Genomic DNA, 20,062 nt, shown 5'->3' with positions numbered 1-20,062 from the left:
GCGCAGTGATATATTGCCTCACTGACTGGTAGGGTACTATACGGAGGGCAGTGATCCTCAGCTGAGAAATTGAGCTCCTGGAGGCCCTTGTGGCAGAGCCAACTGTGATGGGTGAAGATTGGACTCATCTGATGCCCCCCAACTTAATGGAAAAGGGAATATTGTGGCCAAAAGTTTCTTTTATTGTAAACGGTGTGTAGGGGTTTCATGCAACTGTACAGCCTTGTGCGCTATGTTAAGGGCTAAATAGCAGAGCTTAGGGGGTAGTCTGGGATGCTCTGGCCCCTGACTGTAGGAGGCAAAAAGTCTTAGACTGCTCTCTGCCTTCACGCATGACTGACTAGGGTGCATGCACACTGTGGACAGCGTTATCACAAGTGTGGGGCGGACCAATTTTTCTTGGATCTCCACACCAGAACAGTAGTGTGGGCTCTTGGGGGGCCACTAATTGCAGCAAGGAAAGTGAATTTAGTTGCAGCAGTAGTGTAGTTCCCCATGGAACTAAAGGTGGCAGCATTTTTTGCTGTGTCTTTCAAGTCGCTCTGCGGGTAAAGCAAGGAAGTTTAGTAAAGCAAACCTTAAGGAAAACATGACCTACAAGTATTACAAAATATTCATATATTTTACACATGCTCAAACTTGCTATCCTCCTCAGCAAAATAGCATGGATGTATGCAATAATTATACTAAACAGCTACTTAACTTGGGTTTTCCTGGTGATGGACTCTTCTTACTGCTCCTTCCTTTTTCGTGTCCTCCAGAACTACTAGTGCTGCTCTCTCTTCTTGAACATATGGTTATCCAAGTCTTCTTCCCCCCAACTTACAGTATAGCATCACTTCTGTCAAAAACCAGTTTAATGAGTTAATTGGCATATGATTTGGGGAGGCCTAGCTTCCAAAAACAATACATAATAGCTAAGTAAAATACTTTCATATTTCTATGCTATAAAAATCAAATAGCCATAGCAACACACAGCAGTCCAATTGCTGGTGGGACTACAGGTTGCAGCAGAGCCTTATGGGGGCCACACAACTTTTCCTTGTGGGGGTCACTGGCAGTTTTTAGCAGGATGAAATTTGGATGCAGTCCCCCGCATGAAATGTATTCCCTGAGGTGGGGGTGGAGTTGGGGCGTCTGTATGTTCCTGGCAGCTCTGACTGCAACCCTCTCTGGTATTTCTGAGGCACCTTACTCCAGTTCATTTGTGACAAGGGAGGAAATCACATCTGCTATTATGGGGGTAAAGCAGCAATGTTCTTGATTACTTGCTGGCTTGGACCCCCTTGGTTGCAAGTAGAAGCATTTCCCTCTCCTCCTCATTAGTAACAGAGGAGAAATCAATGAAGGACGAGGTAGAGGAAGATTAGAATGTTCCGATAGAAGGGGATGCAGAAGGATCCTCATCCAAAGAATCTACTTTTGACTGCCAGGGTCAGGGCTTATCTCAGACCCTAAAGGCCATTGTGAGTTTTTTGTGTAAGTTGTCCACACTGATTAGACGTTAACGCTGTACAAATCCTCACCTCGTGTCCAGTGATTGAGCTCCAAGTATTTAAGGATGCCTCTCGCCCACTTGTTTGGGTGGGGGGGATGTATGGAGGCCTTAACGGAGGTTTGGCAAGGGGTGATTGTGGATGATTGGGTTTGCAGTACCAGTGGCTTGTGTGTTTCCCAAGGTCCTGGCCTCTGGTTCTGGGACTCCTGCGTAGCTGGGGTATCCATGTTCTAGGATATCTGGATGACTTGCTTCTTAGGGAGTAATCCACTTCACTGCTGGAGACCAATGTGTGTCATACAATGCACACTTTGGAGACATTAGGATGGGTTCTAAGTTTACAGAAGGAAACTTTTGGTTCACCACAGGAGAGGTTGTTACCCATCCACATCCTGAAATGTAGGTGTTTGAGGAACTCTTTCAAAGGTGGGGAACTCAAGAAGTGGATCTTCAAGCATCCAGCTTCAATGTGAAGCTGGACAGATTTCTTCTCCATGACCAGGGCTACTCTGTGGATGCTCTGGTTACACCATGGGAGCAGTCCTCCGTAATTTAGTCCTTCCCAGGATTTCAACTTCTACCTTCGAACCTCTGCTTCATAGTATTTGAATGGCAGTAATTCCAGTGATACTGATTACTCCAGCTTGGCCCACTAGATCATGGTACTTGGGCATTGTAAACATGTCTACGGATGACCCTTGTATACTTCAAGCCGACCTGACCTTCTATTGCAAGGTCCAAACTTCTGTCCTTTAAAGTCCCTGGCTTTTGGAGCCAGGGTCCTGAGATACACGGATGTCTGATTTCAGTTGTTCCTACCCTACTGAAGGCTTGAAATGTGACTTAAAATAAGATTTCCAAGTTCTGTGGTAAATTTTCCTTTGGCTGTCCTTTAGACTAGGGAATTTTATCCTTGCCAGTAGGTCACAACCTGATGTGGAGGTGATCAGGGTTTGGCCTTGAGTACAAGTTAGGTTCAGATTTAGGTCTTGGTAGCCATTTTTTGGAGACCAATTGCTTCACACTCCTTGGTGCATGTCTTTGTACAAAGCACTGCATGCATTGTTCCATTGATCATGACTCCGATTCCGTGGGACCTCAACTTGGTATTTTCTGTATTGCAGAAATCTCAACTTGAACCCATCTGGGATATTCATTTAGCCCTCCTGACACAGAAGATTATTTTTCCTGGTTGCCATTACGTTGACTCATAGTTTCAAAAGTGGATGCTCTTTTCTTTAAGGAATCATTCCTGATGCTCCATCTTGACAAGGTGGTTCTGTAGGCTCAGCCCTCTTTTTACGTAGGGTTGTTTCTTCGTTCCATCTCAGTTGTGAGTTTCAGACACCAGGGGACAAGGCTCTTCACGCTTTGGTATGTTTTGTACTATCTGGTGTTACCTGAAGTCAACTGCTGCAATATGTCAGAATCCCTCTTTGTACTTCCTGGAGGCCCAAGGAAGGCTCATGCAGCTTCCAAATCTACCATTTCTCAATGGATCCATTATCTTACGTCCACAGCTTATGGTCCAAAGGATTTGGGTGGCAGCTCATTCTGGAAGGAGTGTTGCTGCTTCCTGGGCAATTTGACACGAGCCTCAAGTTTTTAAGCTACTACGTGATCTTTGGTTCCTCCTTTTTACCAGGTGAATGTTAGAGCTGCTGAGGACCTGGCCTTTGGTAGGTGTGTTTTGCAGACTGCTGCATGATATCCTAACTTTTTTTTTTAGTTATTGGAGCAAGTTGGCCGTGTTGCACTCTCCTTGTATTCAGTGCTTTGGGACCTTCTAACCACGAAGATACTTAGTCCTGTGATGTACAATAAAGAAAATGGGATTTTTGGTTTACCTGTAAAATCCTTTTCATGAAGTACATAACGGGACCCCAAGATTCTGCCTGTCTTTGTTTGTGGTTCATGACTTACTACAAATACTGAAGCCTTGTCTAGCTGGGAGGAGTTGAGCCTAGGAAGGTATTTCCTGTCTTTTTTTTTTTTTTTTTTTTGCCAGTGTCCAGTCACCTGAAGGTGGCAGCAAAGCCCTGTTATCCTGAATAAAAAACATTAGTGTCCTAGTGATGTACTTCAAAGAAAAGGATTTTACAGGCTCCAACCCAAAATCCCATTTTATGTGCATTACTGAACAATGTTTTACTTATCTTGCAGATCGATGATGGCAGCGGTATGAAGAGAGAGACAACTGTTGACGACTTGATCAAAATAGTGGAAGAGCTAACCAGGATTCACTGATTCTGACCCTCTCCATTATGTGTACCCCTTAGGCTTCCCCAAAATCCTATGTGGGAGTAGCCTCCATTGGCCTGATGGACAGTGAGGAGAGCTTGCATTAATCCTGTCAGTGCCTAAGGAGGGAATACCTTGTTATGCAGCCCATATGGCAGTTAAATCTTTCGCATCTAGAACTGGCCAGTGAAGGGCTTTTGCCAGCGAATGGAAATGTGTGTATTTGTACAGGTTATTACCCCCTACTACCCCCCAAACCCTCTTTCCATGCTGAAAGCTGTCCCTTCTTTTTTCATATATTGCATTGTGAAGAGGGGTTTCTCCCCTAAGAACTTTCTGCATAGCTGATGTGAACTGTGGCACCAGTGCCTGTGCAGAAACCAGGCATGTGACGTCATCTGCAGCAGCTGTGGGGTGTTTCACGTGCTAGTTGGTGTTCTAATGGTGCAGTATCCCTCTCTCCAGTTCCTGTGTGCAAACAGTAAAAAGGAGAAGGCTATATTTTGACATTTTAGGAAATAAATTAGACTGCAATTGAAATTTCTTTAAACCTGTTTATTGCAAGCACCTTTGCGTGGTGATATTTTCAATGTTTGGGATGTTTGCGGGATGGATTGTACTCTAGTTGGTTTACGTTACATGCAATGCATATGTGTTTATTTAGTATGGTAGTGATGGCAAGCAAAATACAGTGACGTATTAAGACAAATTGAGGAAATCTCATGCCACCTTTGACTTTGCACTACCTTACTAAATTAACCTTCTTTATTGAGTACAATGAAGAGTGGAGAAGTTGCTAATAGCAGCCAATTATTTAAGCTGTAGTTTCTCCTTCTTAAATATCTGGGTTGCCACTATTTCAAGTCTAATTGAACCCCATGGAGAAAGCTCTAGTGGGTGCACTGACACTGAGAAGGCTATTGACAAAAGGCAGTAGTACTTGACCTAGAGTATGTACAGAATGCCACAGCCTTTGTGGTCGCCAAGGGGTATGTTTACTCGGTCAGATATCCAGACCATGTTCTGTTATTTTGATTGAGGGTTTGTATAATGTGTATACATTCCTGAGATCCCAAAATCAGATAGAACTAAACCAGGCCCAGATGTGTACCTAGTGCTTTCAGTGTTCAAGACTCTCAATGTTATGCAGTTGACAAAACAAAAACACAAAAAAAAACAGACTGACTCTGAAACGTCATGCTTGCGGTGATTTTAAGGTGAACTTTGCCACCTCATATTATCACTGAAAAATCTATTATGTTATTACCTTTTAAAAACTCTGCAATCTATGTTAAATTTAATTTGGCTCAAATGGAAGGCAAGGTTGCCTAAGCACAGATATTGACTTGGGCCTATACGTCACTGTAGTTTTGCTGGGATATGTTAAAAGATGGTACCCAAGGGGCTGAAACACTTTTCTAGAGAAAATGCCTCTTCAGGCTTCCTTCAGTGATACACGTCTAAAAGGACAACTGTACTTGGTGGAACATGCCTATTACTGACCATCCCTTCTCAAAATCAAATTTTCCTGGTTTCATGATGATCCTGTAGCCTCAGTACTTTTAGCCTTGCTTACCCTAGGCACATATTCTGATTCACTGACCCAAAACAAACTCTACAATCTAAGTATTAACAGCAGCAAGAACCAGAAGGTACCTAACATCATTTTTAGGAAGTCAGTAGTGGGAGGCTATATGTTTACCTCAGTACAAGTATACTTGAAGTCCTAACCATTTGATTGAATGTACTCTGCTGAAATTTAGGATCAGAGATTGGCTTGGCTGATCCTTCAGTGGAGATTATGTGACTAACAGCCTACACCTTCACAAATGTCTAGCACTGAAGGGAACCTATAGCATCTTTTTTTTTTTTCTTTTCTTTTTTTTTACCCCCATACTTTTTTTGTTTTTTTGCTAGAATTCCACTCCACATTTGAGTAAAGGTCCACATCACAACTAGAATTTTGGGGGTAAATCCATTTTAAACCCAAAAATGTATTATATTACAGCCTACCAATCATTAGATGTGGTGGCTGAATCAGTGTTCTTTTCTTTGGCCTTTACCCTTTGCTTTCACCTGGTAATCCAGCCAGGTAACGCACCTTCAGTATTCGTGAGACAACTCTGGATTAATGAGCGGATAGCAGCATTGACAGCCCTGGGGGAGGTTAGTGATTAAATGTGTAAGCAGATTGAAAGTATTTGTAAACCCTCACCTTGTAAAACAACCCATCCAGTTTAAAATAGAAATGAAAGGCAGCACATTTTGTGTATACATAAACTTTATAAATAACTTTTTTTTCCCCCCTTTTTCATAAGTGACCACATGCCCTCTGTTCTCAGCTGCATAAGGATCATAGAAAGCTGGAGAGTAGAAACAGCAGCACGTTAGTCTTCTCAGTGGCTCTATAGTGATGGTGTGTCAGCAAAAGTCTGATCAATGGAAAACAGGCCGAGTTCTCAGCATAGTTAGAAAATTTCACAAAACCAATAGTGCAGTGCTAAAATGATACGAACAAAACAAATATGTGCAATACAGTCACCCAACAAAATAGTAGACAAACGAAACCAGCTCTCCAATCCTCATGCAGACTAAATGAAATTCAGGATGCCAGACGAAGAGGTGCTGCCCTTCAAATATCGGGAAATCTGAACACTGGTGAAAGAGCAGACAAGGGCGCACTCTCATCGTGCATTACTGTGGTATGCCACGTGTTTATTAAATAGTCAAATGGATGTATACTCACAAACCAACGAAGATAAAAGCAGTGTATGTGGTCCGCAATAACAGTCACACAATTGCTGTGTCCTTTATAGGATAAGCTGACGCATTTCAGGAGAGGAAGGGGTATATCTCCCGAAACGCGTTAGCATATCCTATAGGGGACACAGCAATTGTGCGACTGTTATTACGGACCACATACACTGGTTTTATCTTCGTTGGTTTGTGAGTATACATCCATTTGTCTATTTAATAAACACGTGGCATACCACGGTAATGCACGATGAGAGTGCGTCCTTGTCTGCTCTTTTTTACCCAACAAAATAACTACAGACTAGTTTGTATTTATTTTATTGGGTGATTGTATTGCACATTTGTTTTAATGGTTTTTCTAATCCATGTAAAGTGATACATTTTTGTTGGAGAGCTTTGTGCTTTTGAAAATCAACAGACTTGCTGGCTGGATCACCAGATGAAAATAGAAGGGAAAAAAAGGAAGCCATCACGTCTAATTGGTAAGCTGCAATATAATATTTTGCTTTTGGGTTTAATACCATTTTAAATGTCATAAGGTGTTGCATTTGTTTTCATTTTATAATCCACTTAAGAAGAAATACAGATATTTTTGCTTATTGTAACATTTGAATTATGTAATCTCAGTGTCAAGAGAATAATTCACAAGACAGCCCAGCCACTGCTTTCTATGGGTGCTACACAAAGGAATTTTTATTTGTGGAAACCAAAGAAAATCTGGGATCCAGTATTGGTCTTGCAAGCCGTTTGACATAAATTGTAACTGTTAAACATCCATTGAGAATGAGACATGAATCAATAGGGGGGGGGGGGGTTTGCTGTTATTGCTGACATTGTAGTCAGACCGTGTACGTTTTTTTTGTTTATTTTTGGCTCTGTCTTTGAAAAACTGCTTCCTTTAAAATTTAATGAAAATTTTATGTTCTAACCACCGTTGTGTGATTTTTATTTTGCTGATTTTTTTTTTTTTTTCCTTTACGGTCCCAGTATATGCTAAATGAAGCATCTACTTTTTAGTGTGTATGCTTAATTCTTGCGAATAAGACACAAAATACTAATTTTCTTGTGCTTTATGTAAAAATAAACATAGAAATTACACTTTTAAGTGAAAAGAATGTCTGTTTTGTCCCAAATGCCGGGACTCACAGCAACCAATAAGAAACAAGATTTTAGCATCTTTAGTGTGAGCAGGGTATGTTTTTGTTTAAATATAACCTCTTTGCTCTATTGGTATCATAGTTCTGTAATATTTTACTTCTAAGTAAATAGGCCTTTTTTTACTTTCTGTCTGAGCTGTCACATTGGGGTGTCTTTTAGTCAGTAGTGTTGGTTTTCAATCATTGATCACTTTATTGATATAGTTGCTCATCCTATTCAGAATTGTACCTTAAGATGCATTGTGTTATAGTTTGCAGTGTGTTCTCATCTATTTAGGTAGCAAACCGCTTATCAAAAAAGATTTTAAAAAGCAACTTCAGTCACAATTATTACACCAATGCTTGGAAAGTTGGGGGTGAGTTAACTCTTGTTTTCTTAGTCAATACACAATCTTTCAACTAGTATATTATTAGGGAGGATATGTCTTTGCATATTCAGGGTAAAAATGACAGGTTCTCTTGAAAGCCCACCCTTCTAAGCCACTGAAAGTTACTTTTGTTGCACCCAGCCGCCATATGAAGCTCAGTGTACATTCTAAAGAATATTGTGAACAGGGATGTAAGAATCTTTTATTGCAGAAGACCTAGGATGTCTTCTCTATTGCAAAAAGCTTTCCTGTTTGAATTTTTTTTACTAAGGTTCCTCTTTAAAATAAAAATAAGAAAAAAAAATGCTGTAAAGAGAACATGGGCAAAAAAGTGCTTGCAGTAGCCTTTAGACATATGCAAGCATGCTGCAATACCCTTCCTGTTCCCAAGGGGGCTCATATTAACTTTCATACAGGAGAGTGTGGACAGCAGGGAGGATTGGACTTTGACACCCTGACTCTCCTATATCCTCAAGGAGAAGAAATCTTTCCAGTAAAAAAAACTTCAATAAAAAAAACCTCCATTCTATTAAAAAAAAAAAAAAAAAAAGTCTTGAATCCCCTTTAAAAATGTGTGCTGCTGATGTGGCTTCACAGTTCAGACACGTGGCTTATCTAGCATTCAATTGTGTCAGAAGGGTTGTTCCGTGATTATGTTGATTGTATTTCATACACCACTAAGAGGGTACATTATTTACCTGCCTACAAAACCGTGACCCAGCAAGCATGTAAAAACATAATTCCCATAAAATTAGGATTTTTGTATTTACTGTAAAATGTTTTTCTTGAAGTCCATTGAGGGACAGAGGAAGCCTTCATGTTTTATTTCTGGACACTGCTGGATTGGACACAAAAAAAAACCTGCCAGCCCAGGACAACCATTGCCTACTAGCAGCATGCCTCAGTTTTGTAGAAAAGCAATACCAACAGTATGATGATAAAGAGGGTTGAGAGTCCAAGAAAAGGATTTTACGGTGAGTTAAAAAATACTACCGTATATACTCGAGTATAAGCCGACCCGAATATAAGCAGAGGTACCTAATTTTACCACAAAAAACTGGGAACAACTATTGACTCGAGTATAAGCCGAGGGTGGGAAATGAGGCACCCCATTATTGGTGTCAGTGGAATAGTGTCCCATCATTGGTGTCAGTGGGAGGAATAGTGTCCCATCATTGGTGTCAGTGGGAGGAATAGTGTCCCAACATTGGTGTCAGTGGGAGGAATAGTGTCCCAACATTGGTGTCAGTGGGAGGAATAGTATCCCATCATTGGTGTCAGTGGGGGGGGTGGAGGAATAGTGCCCCATCGTTGGTGTCAGTGGGGGGGAGGAAAAGTGCCCCATCGGTGTCAGTGGGGGGGGGGGAATAGTATCCCATGATTGGTGTCAGTGGGGGGTGGAATAGTGCTCCATGATTGGTGTCAGTGGGGGGTGGAATAGTGCCCCATCATTGGTGTCAGTGGGGGGGGGGGGGAGAGGAATAGTGCCCAATCGGTGTCAGTGGGGGGGGGGGAGGAATAGTGCCCAATCGTTGGTGTCAGTGGGGGGGAGGAAAAGTGCCCCATCGTTGGTGTCAGTGGGAGGAATAATGCCCCATCATTGGTATCAGTGACACCAATGATGGGGCACTATTCCTCCCACTGACACTTGCTGACCCCTGTTCCAGTATGGTGCTGCTGCAGCCAGCATATGTGGTTGCAGCAGCACCTAAGCACGGCACACTTACCTGCATCTCCTTCACTCGATTTTCGCGGGGCCGCTCAACTCCGCCTCCTCGCCGGTGATTGGCCGCCTGTGTGCCTTTCCTGAGCTACAGTTCTGGCGGCCAATCACCGGTGAGAATGCGGAGCCGAGCAGCCGCGCGAACATCCAGTGGACGAACCGAATGAAGGAGCAGCCGCGCTTCCTGGACCGGATCGTCGTGGGACCGGAGCCAGGTAAGAGACAGCAGCCCCCTGCCCACCCCTGTACTTAGTTTCCCTTCTGTTCTGTCCCCCTGCTAGACCTCTGCAGACGTTGACTCGAGTATAAGCCGAGGGGGCCGTTTTTCAGCACAAAAAATGTGCTGAAAACTTGGCTTATACTCGAGTATATACGGCACTTGCTTTTTTTGTCAATTATAGAATGCTGGAAGACTTTCAGTATGTCCCAAAGCAGTCCAAATGAGGGGTGGGCAACACGGCAAACAATTAGTGACAGGCCAAGGAAAACAAAAAACTGGGGACTATCTACATTTCAAAGAGTTGCCTAAAGGATCTTTCAAAGCTGGCATCACTTGAGAGGGAAATGTCCTCTTGATAGACATTAGAACAGAAGACCGTGTGGGATCGGATGCTGAAAAACCTAAGAAGCAAAGTGCGCCTGGGCAGGAAAGGGTGGAACCCGATCCTTAGACAAGCCATTATTCAAGCTTATGGTTTTAAGAAACCTAGAAATAGTGGAATGAGGATTCCTTATGGGATCCATCCGGGATGACAAAAAGGGAATCAGTCTTTTGAAAAAGAAGCAGTGAGTGAGGGACTTGCATAGCTTGAGGCACATTCAAGCAATAATGGAGGGTAATTTTCTTTTGGCAAACTAGTGCTGGGCAATGGGATGGAAAAACAATGTCCTGGTTGAGGTGAAAGGCAAAAACTACCTTAGATAGGAAGGAAGTCCCTGGACCTCAACCCCACCTTGTCCCTATCCAAAACCAAAAAGGGTACTTTGTAAGAGAAGGATGCTGGCTCAGAAGTTCACCTTGCAGAGGTAATGGCTTCAAGAAAATTACCTTGTGGGTGAGAGTAGTAAAAGGAATGGGTCAAAATGGTTTACACAGTGGTTTCTAAAGTATGTTTATGTATGGGTGTGATTTAGGAACCTTGGATTGTAAGGCAGGAACTGAGGTGAACATGTAAGGTGTAAAAATGTCAGTGCTATAGAAGTACCTGCAATAAAGTGCAGTCAGAACCAAATTCAGATCCCACTGAGTCTTTGGGAGTGGAAAGGGGGGCAGTTTGTGAGCAACACATAAGACACCCTTTCAGAGGTTTGAATCAAGGAATGAGAGGTCAGCATTCTCCAGAACAGGATAGGATGGGCAGAAACCTGACCCCTAATAGTGCCCAGAGTCAAATGCTTGCCCAGACCCAGCTACAGGAAGCAGGTGATTGGTCCCACAGAGAAATTTCTGGGGCGGAAGCCCTGAGACCCCCCCCCCCACACACACACACACACAAACTGGAATATGTAATCCATGTCCAAAGATGTGCCCCTGTCATTGGGAAACGGCTTCAATAGCTATGCTGTTCTAGGCAGCAGTCATGAAGCAGGATAGCAAATCAATCCCTGGGACACAGAGCATCTTTCGGAAGCCTCATCAAGTTGGAATACCACATCTGCTCAGGCCAAACTGAAGCAGTTAAAATCACCAGAATGTCCTCCATTTCAATCCTGCGAAGCAGATGAGGAAGATTTTTTTTTTTTTTTAACGAGGAAAGGCATATATCAGGGCCTACTGATCCTACAGGACCACAAGAGCATCCACTGCTTACACTAGAGGATCCCTGTGCCTGGAAACAAACCTGTTTGAGACTAGATTGAAATGGCAGCCAACTGCATACAGCACTCTCCCAGCAAACTGCATACAGCACTCTCCCAGCAAAAAGGCGGGTGTCACTGAGAGCCCTGGGTCCCGTTCTAGTGATTGGAACCCGAACCTCCTGATTCCAGGTCACCTGACTGCTGGGATAGCCTCTGATTGGCTGTCACAGTGATCAATCACTGTGAAGCCCGCTTGTTTCTCTCTGAATGGAGGAGAGAGATACATTCTATCACTCAGTCCTTTCAGAGAGAAAAAAAGTGCAAAAAATTTATTAAAATAAACATAAAATACCTAGATCAAGGTTTGATCTATGTCTGTGCCAGGGTTCGTGTTTTGGTCTGGGTCAAAGGTCGGTAATTTTATTTATTTATTTTTTTTTTACTATTTTGGTCCAGTTTTTTTTCCTTTTGGTAATAAAAAAATAAATCGAGAGATCCATTACCATTTACCACCAAATAAAAGCCCAATTTGTCCTGAAAAAAAAAAACTAGGTATAATACATCTGGATGCACAAAGTAGCTGTGGTGATATGTTTTGCTAACACATGTTGGTTGCAAAATTTGTGCTTAGGCGTTAAGATTTGTTTTACCCTTAAGTTTTGCACTACATAATGTTTTTTTTTTATCTCCTTCGTGCCTATTTAATGAACTTCATATATACAGCTTAATTTCTGTTCCTTTTAATATAAACACATATTAAACAGGAACCATATCTCAAACGTTTATATTGTGGAAATTATGAAAAATCAAGTGTAAATTAAACACAAAAGTGATTTTCTGCAGTCCAACATAAGCAGCTCCACCTGGTGTAATCTTCCAAAAACAGTCTTCCTAAAATTATAGCATATCTACAGGTGGTTTCTTTTTCCATCATGTGCCAGCCGAAACACTTTCACCTTAACCACATCAGCTCCGGAAGATTTACTCCCCTCATGATCAGGCCATTTTTTGCTATTCGGCTGTGTGCTATTTCAACTGGTAATTGCGCGGTCATGCAATGCTGTACCCAAACAAAATGTGTCCTTTTTTCACACAAATAGAGCTTTCTATTGGTGGTATTTTATCACCACTGGGTTTTTTATATTTTGTGATAAATGAAAAGACTGAAAATGTTGAAAAAAACAATATTTTATTTTGGTTATAAAACATATCCAATAACCTCAGTCATAAATGTATGCCAAAATGTATTCTGCTACATGTCTTTGCTAAAAGAAAAAAAAAAAATCCCAATATATGTATATTAGTTGGTTTGTGTGAAAGTTATAGCGTCTACAAACTATGGTATATACAGTGCTCAGCATAAATGAGTACACCCTTTTTGAAAAGTAAGATTTTTATCAATATCTCAATGAACACAGCAATTTTGCCGCAACTGATTCTTATAAAACATTTGTTTTAGCTCATTACATGAACGTAAGGTTAATAATGTAACTTAGATTATAAAATATTCAGTTTTATAACTCAAATTAGTTGATGCAAAAATGAGTACACCCCACAACAAAAACTACGATATCTAGTATTTTGTATGACTTCCATGATTTGTGACATGACAGCACCAAGTCTTCTAGGCATGGATTGACCAAGTTGGCGACACATTGCAACATCTGTCTTTTTCCATTCTTCAAGAACGACCTCTTTTAGAGCCTGGATACTGGATGTAGAGTGATGCTCAACTTGTCTCTTCAGAATTCCACATAGGTGTTCAGTTGGGTTCAGATCAGAAGACATACTTGACCACTGAATCACTTTCACCCTATTCTTCTTTAGAAATACAACAGTGACCTAAGGCGTGTTTTGGATCATTGTCATGTTGGAAAAGCGCATGACGACGAAGGGCACAGAGTGATGGTAACATCTTCTCTTTCAATTTAGAGCAGTACATCTGTGGATTCATGATACCATCAATGAAATGCGGCACTCGTGCAGACCCACAGAAGGATACTGCCACCACCATGTTTCACTGTAGGCACCATGCATTTTTCTTTGTACTCCTCACCTTTGCGGCACCATACAGTTTTGAAGCCATCCATTCCAGAAACATTTATCTTGGTATTCTCACTCCAGAGTATAGAGTCCCAGTAGTCTTCTTCTGTTTTGGCATGGGCCCTGGCAAATTCTAGGTGGTCTTGTGTGCATGGGCTTTAGGAGAGGCCTCCTTTGTGGATGACACCCATGCATGCCATTCCTCTGCAGTGTACGTTGTATTGTGTAATGGGAAACAATCACACCAGTTCGGCTTTTTACTTCTTTAGCGAACTGCAGAAGATGCTCCATTCAAGGTGTTAACTTCTGTGGATGGCCTGGATGTCTCTGTGAGATGGTTGCAGTTCCATTTTTGTTAAGTTTTTGTATCACTTTTGCTACTGCATTCTGACTGATAAGTAAAGCTTTGCTGATATTCTTTTAGCCTTCACCCTTCTTGTGTAAAGAAATTTTCTTGTGATATTTCTCTTCCATGTGGTGCCATTGCTGCCAGCATGAAATGGGAAGGGGTTTTCTTTAATGCCTTTTTATAATCATCTGTCTGCTGGATACCTGTTTAATGAATAATTAGACTCTCCTGTAGTTGAATTCTTGTTAATTAGAAGTTTGTTGTCTACAATTTAGCTTTGCTCCTAAGACTTTCATTAAGGGTGTATTCATTTTTGCAACCTTGTCTTGAATTAATTTGTTAGGAAAAATACATTTTTGTGTGTGCACATTAACAAATCTTGTTTGCAATCAATGGCCCACATTTGTGTAAGTATTTTGTAGTATAGTGTCTCATAGAAAATGTTGATTCTGAAAGGAAAGTAAAGGTTTTTTTGACAAATCTGTTGGGTGCACTCATTAATGCTAAGCACTGTATGTTCGAATTTATGCCGCTTTTACTTTGACTGCCTGTCACATTTCTTGAGGTGCTAAAATGCCAGGGCAGTACGAAAGATCGATGTGATCAGATGCTTTCCCACTTTAAAAATGGCGCTGTTTATATCCGACGAAACCAAAATGATGAAATGCTCATAGCTTCTGGTATCTTAGACCAAAGTGATGATTGGATCCATTCCAGTCTCCGATCAGCTCTATGGGTAGCCAGTGGAACTGTTGGCTGCATTCTCTGGTTCCCTGCTGGGACGAGGCAGCCCAAGAAAGCATTGGAAGGTAGCGGGAAGGGGGGGGGGGGAGACATCCCTTCCTGCTGCTAGTCAGAAAATTAAGTCCTGCTAGATCACCTCAGCTTGGCCCCTTTTGCAGGTATAGCTATGTAAAACATTTAAAAATACGTGCTTAAACTGTTTAAATTCCAGTAATACACTGTCTTGCCCTGCTCTGCACATTCTCAGCTGCTCTCTATTTTAAGGCACTGCCAGATTTGTTGACAGCCTTAATTTAAATTAAAGCCTCCTATCTATCCTTTTACAGAAGCTGCTTTTGTTTGATCTGCAACTGCCACGGTGCTGCACATGTGATCAGTTATGACACCAGCCATTTGATGGATTGACAGTTTGGTTGAGGACAAAAGCAAATGTGACAATTAGCAATCCCAGGATTCCAAGAATGTAACTGTTATTTGACACTGTTAAATCGATGGTCTTAGTTCTGCTTTACGATTTACTGCTGTTCAGGGGCTCTGAGCTTCAGCAAAATGGCAGAAGAAACTGGAACATAGATAGAGGGAATTTACAGCACCCACTAAAGCTGGTAGCATAATTATTAATGTTGAATGTATGCTCCTTGCTAAAGACCATTATTTTTCATCAAGTTGTTATGGGTAAAGTTCTGCTTTTAGATAAGACCTTTGAATCTATAGGAGGTCTAATAGTGCTCAGTAGAAAGAGGGGGACAGCTCCAGCTACGGTGATAACCAATGATAATGGATTTGTTGGTAACACAAAGGGTTAATAATCTCCCCAAAAGGAATGGTGCATGTAATAGATCAAACCACCACAGATAGTGCTCTCTGTTTGCAATGTGATAGAAATCACAGCACTACAAGTTAAACTTACAGAAAATGGTATCCATATGCAGCAAAACAATGAGAATCCTATCCATCCCTACCAGTCTCATACTCGCCTGCTTCACTGTTGAGACAATACTACCCTTCCCTGCAGAGATCATCCACCAGAAGGTACCAGACAAGCATGATCGCATCAGAAAAACTTCACTCCTTGACGTGTTGCGTCCCTGAGGACTTCTCCAGAAGGGATGCAACGTGTCAGAGTGGAGTTAGTTATTATAGAGTAATGAGTTTTGGTTTGTGCAATAAGACTGCACCTCCCTCTACTAGGCACCTTCTCCATGGCAACCTAAACAAAAATCGTTGATGGCGACATACAAGCCCATTATGCCCACTATTTTATTTATTTTTGTTTATTACACGAACTTATATAGTGCCATCATTTTACGCTACAAAGCGCTTTACATTTTATATATATATATATATATATATATATATATATATATATATATATATATATATATATATATATATATAAATATATTTTATTTTTTTTATTTTTTTTACATTAACATCCGCTCCTAACCCTCTAGGGTGTACAATCTAAAGCCACTAACTTACATTCATACATACACATACTAGGGCCAATTTAGACAGGATCCAGTTTACCTACCAGCATGTCATCCCCTCTCCATCAATACAAAGTTAGCTGTTTAAGAGAACTACACTAAATCTTGCTTTAGTACAATGCTGTGTGTCACCTTTGTAGTTTTTCTACTTACTGAATAGATATTTTATATATGAACACCCTGCTAAAATCATTCAAAATTCAATGCCAAGGGCAGTTGACCTACTTCTAGTGGGTTTTGTATTCCCACAGACAAAATCTATCACCTATTTTGTATATTGGTCTATGAAAGTGCATATCACTGCTAAGCTTTTTTCTTCTCTAAGGAACTGTCCAAAGAATTACCCCCCCCCCCCAATCCATGGTAACACAGTGCAATATACTATGGCTGAACCATGCATAATATCTACTGTACTAGGATAATGTTAAAATACATTTACTGATTATGATTGCATAACCAGAGAGATGAAAGGAATACTTCGAAATGTCCATACTTAAATGTTGGCCTTTTAGAAACTGTCATCAAAACAGCAAGGGCACATATGCAAACATCACAGACCTGGTGACATGGGTAAAATAACAAGGTGACTCCCAAGATTTTAAGTTGACACCGCTGCATAACTAAGCAAAAAGTGGTTCTTGACACAGTGCTGTTAAAGTATTTGCCCAGTTCCTGTTTTGTTTTTTTTGTCACAATTAAATCAGATCATCAAATTTTAATATTACACAAAGATAACCCAAGTAAATACGCAGTATTTACATTATGATTTCATTTATTAGGGGGAAAAAGCTGTCCAAACCTGTCTGGTCCTATGTGAAAAAGTAATTGCCCCCTAAACCACCTGCTGCATAATCCAAGTGAGTTTGAGGTCACAAACTGATACTCCTTCAGGATTTTCTGGTAGAGCGCAGAATTAATAGTTCAATTATAGCAAGTCATCCAGGTCCAGAAGCTGCAAAGCAGCACCGGACCATCAAATTATCACCACCATGTTTGACTGTTGGTATGATCTTTTTATGAAATGCTGTTAGATTTACACCAGACGTAACGGGACGCACACCTTCCAAAAAGTTCAACTTTTGTCTCATCAGTCCACAGAATATTTGGCCAAAGGTTTTGGGGATAATCAAGATTTTTTTTTTTCTTTTTTGGCAAATGTGAGACAAGCCTTTTGTTTTCTTTTTGGTTAGCAGTGGCTTTCACCTTGGAACTCTCCCATGGATGCTATTTTTGTTCAGTCTTTCTTATTGTTGAATCATGAACACTGACCTTAACTGAGGCAAGTGAGGCCTACAGTTCTTTAGATATTATTCTGTGATCTTTTATGACCTCCTGGATGAGCTGCTGTTGTGCTCTTGGAGTAATTTTGGTAGGCCCGCCACTGCTGGGATGGTTCACCACTATTCTGAGTTTTTCCTCGTTTGGGGATCATGGTTCGCTGGAGTCCCAAAGCCTTAGAAATGGAATTGTAGTAATTTCCAGACTGTTAAATGTCAATTACTTTTTCTCATCTGTTCTTGAATTTCATGCACAGCATGATGTTGTTTTTTAGATCTTTTAGCATGCTTTGCTTTGTTAGCTTCTATTTAAGGAATTTCTTGATTCAACAGGTCTGGCAGTAATCAGGCCTGGGTGTGGCAAGTGAAATTTAACGGCGGGGTAGATTACTTTTGCCAGGCAAGTTTGGACTACTTTTTTGCCTTAATAAATCATTGTTCAAAAACTGCATTTTGTAGCTTGCTTGGGTTATCTCTGTGCAATACAATTTGTTCTGAATCATGTAAGTGTGACAAATAGAGAGAAAAAAAAATCAGGAAGGGGGAAAATACTTTTTCACAGCACTGTACTTGGTTACACTTTACTGTTTTTGTTATTGTATACTTCAGTGGGTATATAAAATCACCCTCCTTTTAAAATAATCACATTTTGTTGCTTTGCAGCCTGAATTGAAGACACAGTTTTTGTTTTATCCAGCTGTATTTACTAGTGCCACGTATAACAACCAAGTGAAAGATATAACACCTGTCAGAAAAACAAAATTCAGAAACCGAATCACTGAGTTGGAAAAAGGATTTCCCCTTTGTTAGTATTTTGTTGAACCACCTTTTTGCTTTAATCACAGCTTTTAGTCTGCTGGGATATATCGTTACTAACTTTGTACATCTAGATTTTGCAATATTTGCCCACTTTTCTTTGCAAAACTGCTCAAGTTCAGTTAAATTGGATGGTGACAGTTTCATTCCACAGATTTTCAATGAGGTTTTAGCCTGGAAATGCAAGGACATTCATCTTTCTCCTTCAACCACTGTGGGGTCATTTTGGAGTGTGCGTTGGGTCATTGCCATATTGGAAGGTAAACCTTCCCATTGACCACTTACTGGCAGAGGGCTGCAGGTTTTCCTCAAGAATCTGATAGTATTTTGCCCCATCTATTTTCCTTTTATCCTGACAAGTGCTCCACTCCCTGCGGAGGAGAAACAGGATATTACCACCTCCCATGCTTTACTGTTGTGTTATTTGGATGGTTAGCTGTATTGGATTTCCGCCAGACATATCGTTTGGTGTTGAGGCCAGATAATTACATTTTAGTCTCATCTGGAACACTTTTTTGCATGTGGCCTCAGAATCTTCAAGGTGTTTTGTTTGTTTCTATCTCCTGACTTGTGACTTCTTTTTGGGACTTGTTGGTGTTCTATCGTTCACTAGGATGTTATAAGTAAATACAGCTGGATAAAACCAAAACTGTCTATCTGCATTTCGGGCTGCAAACCAACAAAATGTGATTATTTTAAAGGGGGGTAATTCTTTTCTATGCCCATTGTATATAGCTCACAATTCTAACCTTTCTGATGCCTACTAGTGCTTGAGAAATTGAACTAAGTTCAGGTTGAACAGGAACCCCAGGACACATGATTGATTGATTTGTATCAAAGTATATATTTAAATTCTAATGGTAAACAAGATCTCCAGTCACACACAAACAAGTTCCAACATCACATGACCATTTTGGGGTACATCAGCCACTGCAATACAACGCAGCAGCTGGTGCCATGCATATGCACAGATCTTGGTGCATCACTCTGCTCCTGAAGTACCCCCCCCCCCCCCCCTCCAACACACACCACCACAACCCAATGCCATGAACTGGGCACATAAGGAGCATTTTGCTTTGTCATGTGGAGATACTATGCAAGAATAGCTGCCCAGAACAGTCCCACCGCATCTGGTGTGAATATACCCTTTGAGTCCTCATCATGTATGTTACAGTCAGATGACAGTTAACTTACTACTACATTTTCTGAGGGGTAAATCAGAAAAAAAAGACTGACTTTAACTATAGTTTCCAGTATTCCCGGAAGAAACTATAGTTTCCAGTATTCCCGGAAGAAACTAGAATAAATGATAACCAGTCAAAGCAACATAAATGCTACCATCTGTGTGGTAGAACATCTCACAAGACATGAGGATTGTGACACACCGGGGGAGATTTACTAAAACTGAAGAGTGCAGAATCTGGTACAGCTGTGCATGGTTGCCAATCGGCTAACTTCAGCTTGTTCAATTAAGCTTTGGCAATAAAATCTGGAAGCTGATTGGTTTCTGTGCAGAGCTGCATCAGATTTTGCACCATGAAGTTTTAGTAAATAACCCCCACTTTGTACTGTCCTTCAGAAAGAGAAACTCCTGATATGGCCAACTATGCCTGTACTTTGGTATAGCAAGGCACCAAGTTGAACCACTTTGCCACGCCACTGTACTGCCCACTCACTAGCAGTAGTATTACTGCTAATAGTGTTTGTATTAAGATATTAAAGACCACAGAGTCCTTTTAAGTTGCCTTTCCAGAGATGTAAACACTGCTTTATCCCCTACCACGTCTCTCATTATTACCTTT

At 41.0% G+C, this 20,062-nt stretch overlaps 1 protein-coding gene across 1 annotated transcript in view; it reads left to right on the top strand.

Moving 5' to 3' along the window:
- Positions 1-4,279, top strand: part of DDB1 (damage specific DNA binding protein 1) — a 46,562-nt gene extending 42,283 nt beyond the window's left edge. Inside the window, exon 26 of the mRNA XM_089655011.1 lies at positions 3,662-4,279. Coding sequence (XP_089511137.1) covers positions 3,662-3,745 — 84 coding nt within the window. The 3' untranslated portion in view covers positions 3,746-4,279. The remainder of the gene's footprint in view (positions 1-3,661) is intronic.
- The last annotated feature ends 15,783 nt before the right edge of the window (positions 4,280-20,062 follow it).

Source organism: Staurois parvus, unplaced genomic scaffold, assembly GCF_062004578.1.
Source record: "Staurois parvus isolate SC_StPar_1 unplaced genomic scaffold, SC_StPar_1.0 ptg000818l, whole genome shotgun sequence".
Classification (NCBI taxonomy): domain Eukaryota; kingdom Metazoa; phylum Chordata; class Amphibia; order Anura; family Ranidae; genus Staurois; species Staurois parvus.
Note: the sequence above shows the minus strand (reverse complement) of the source record. Positions and strands in the feature narration are given on the sequence as shown.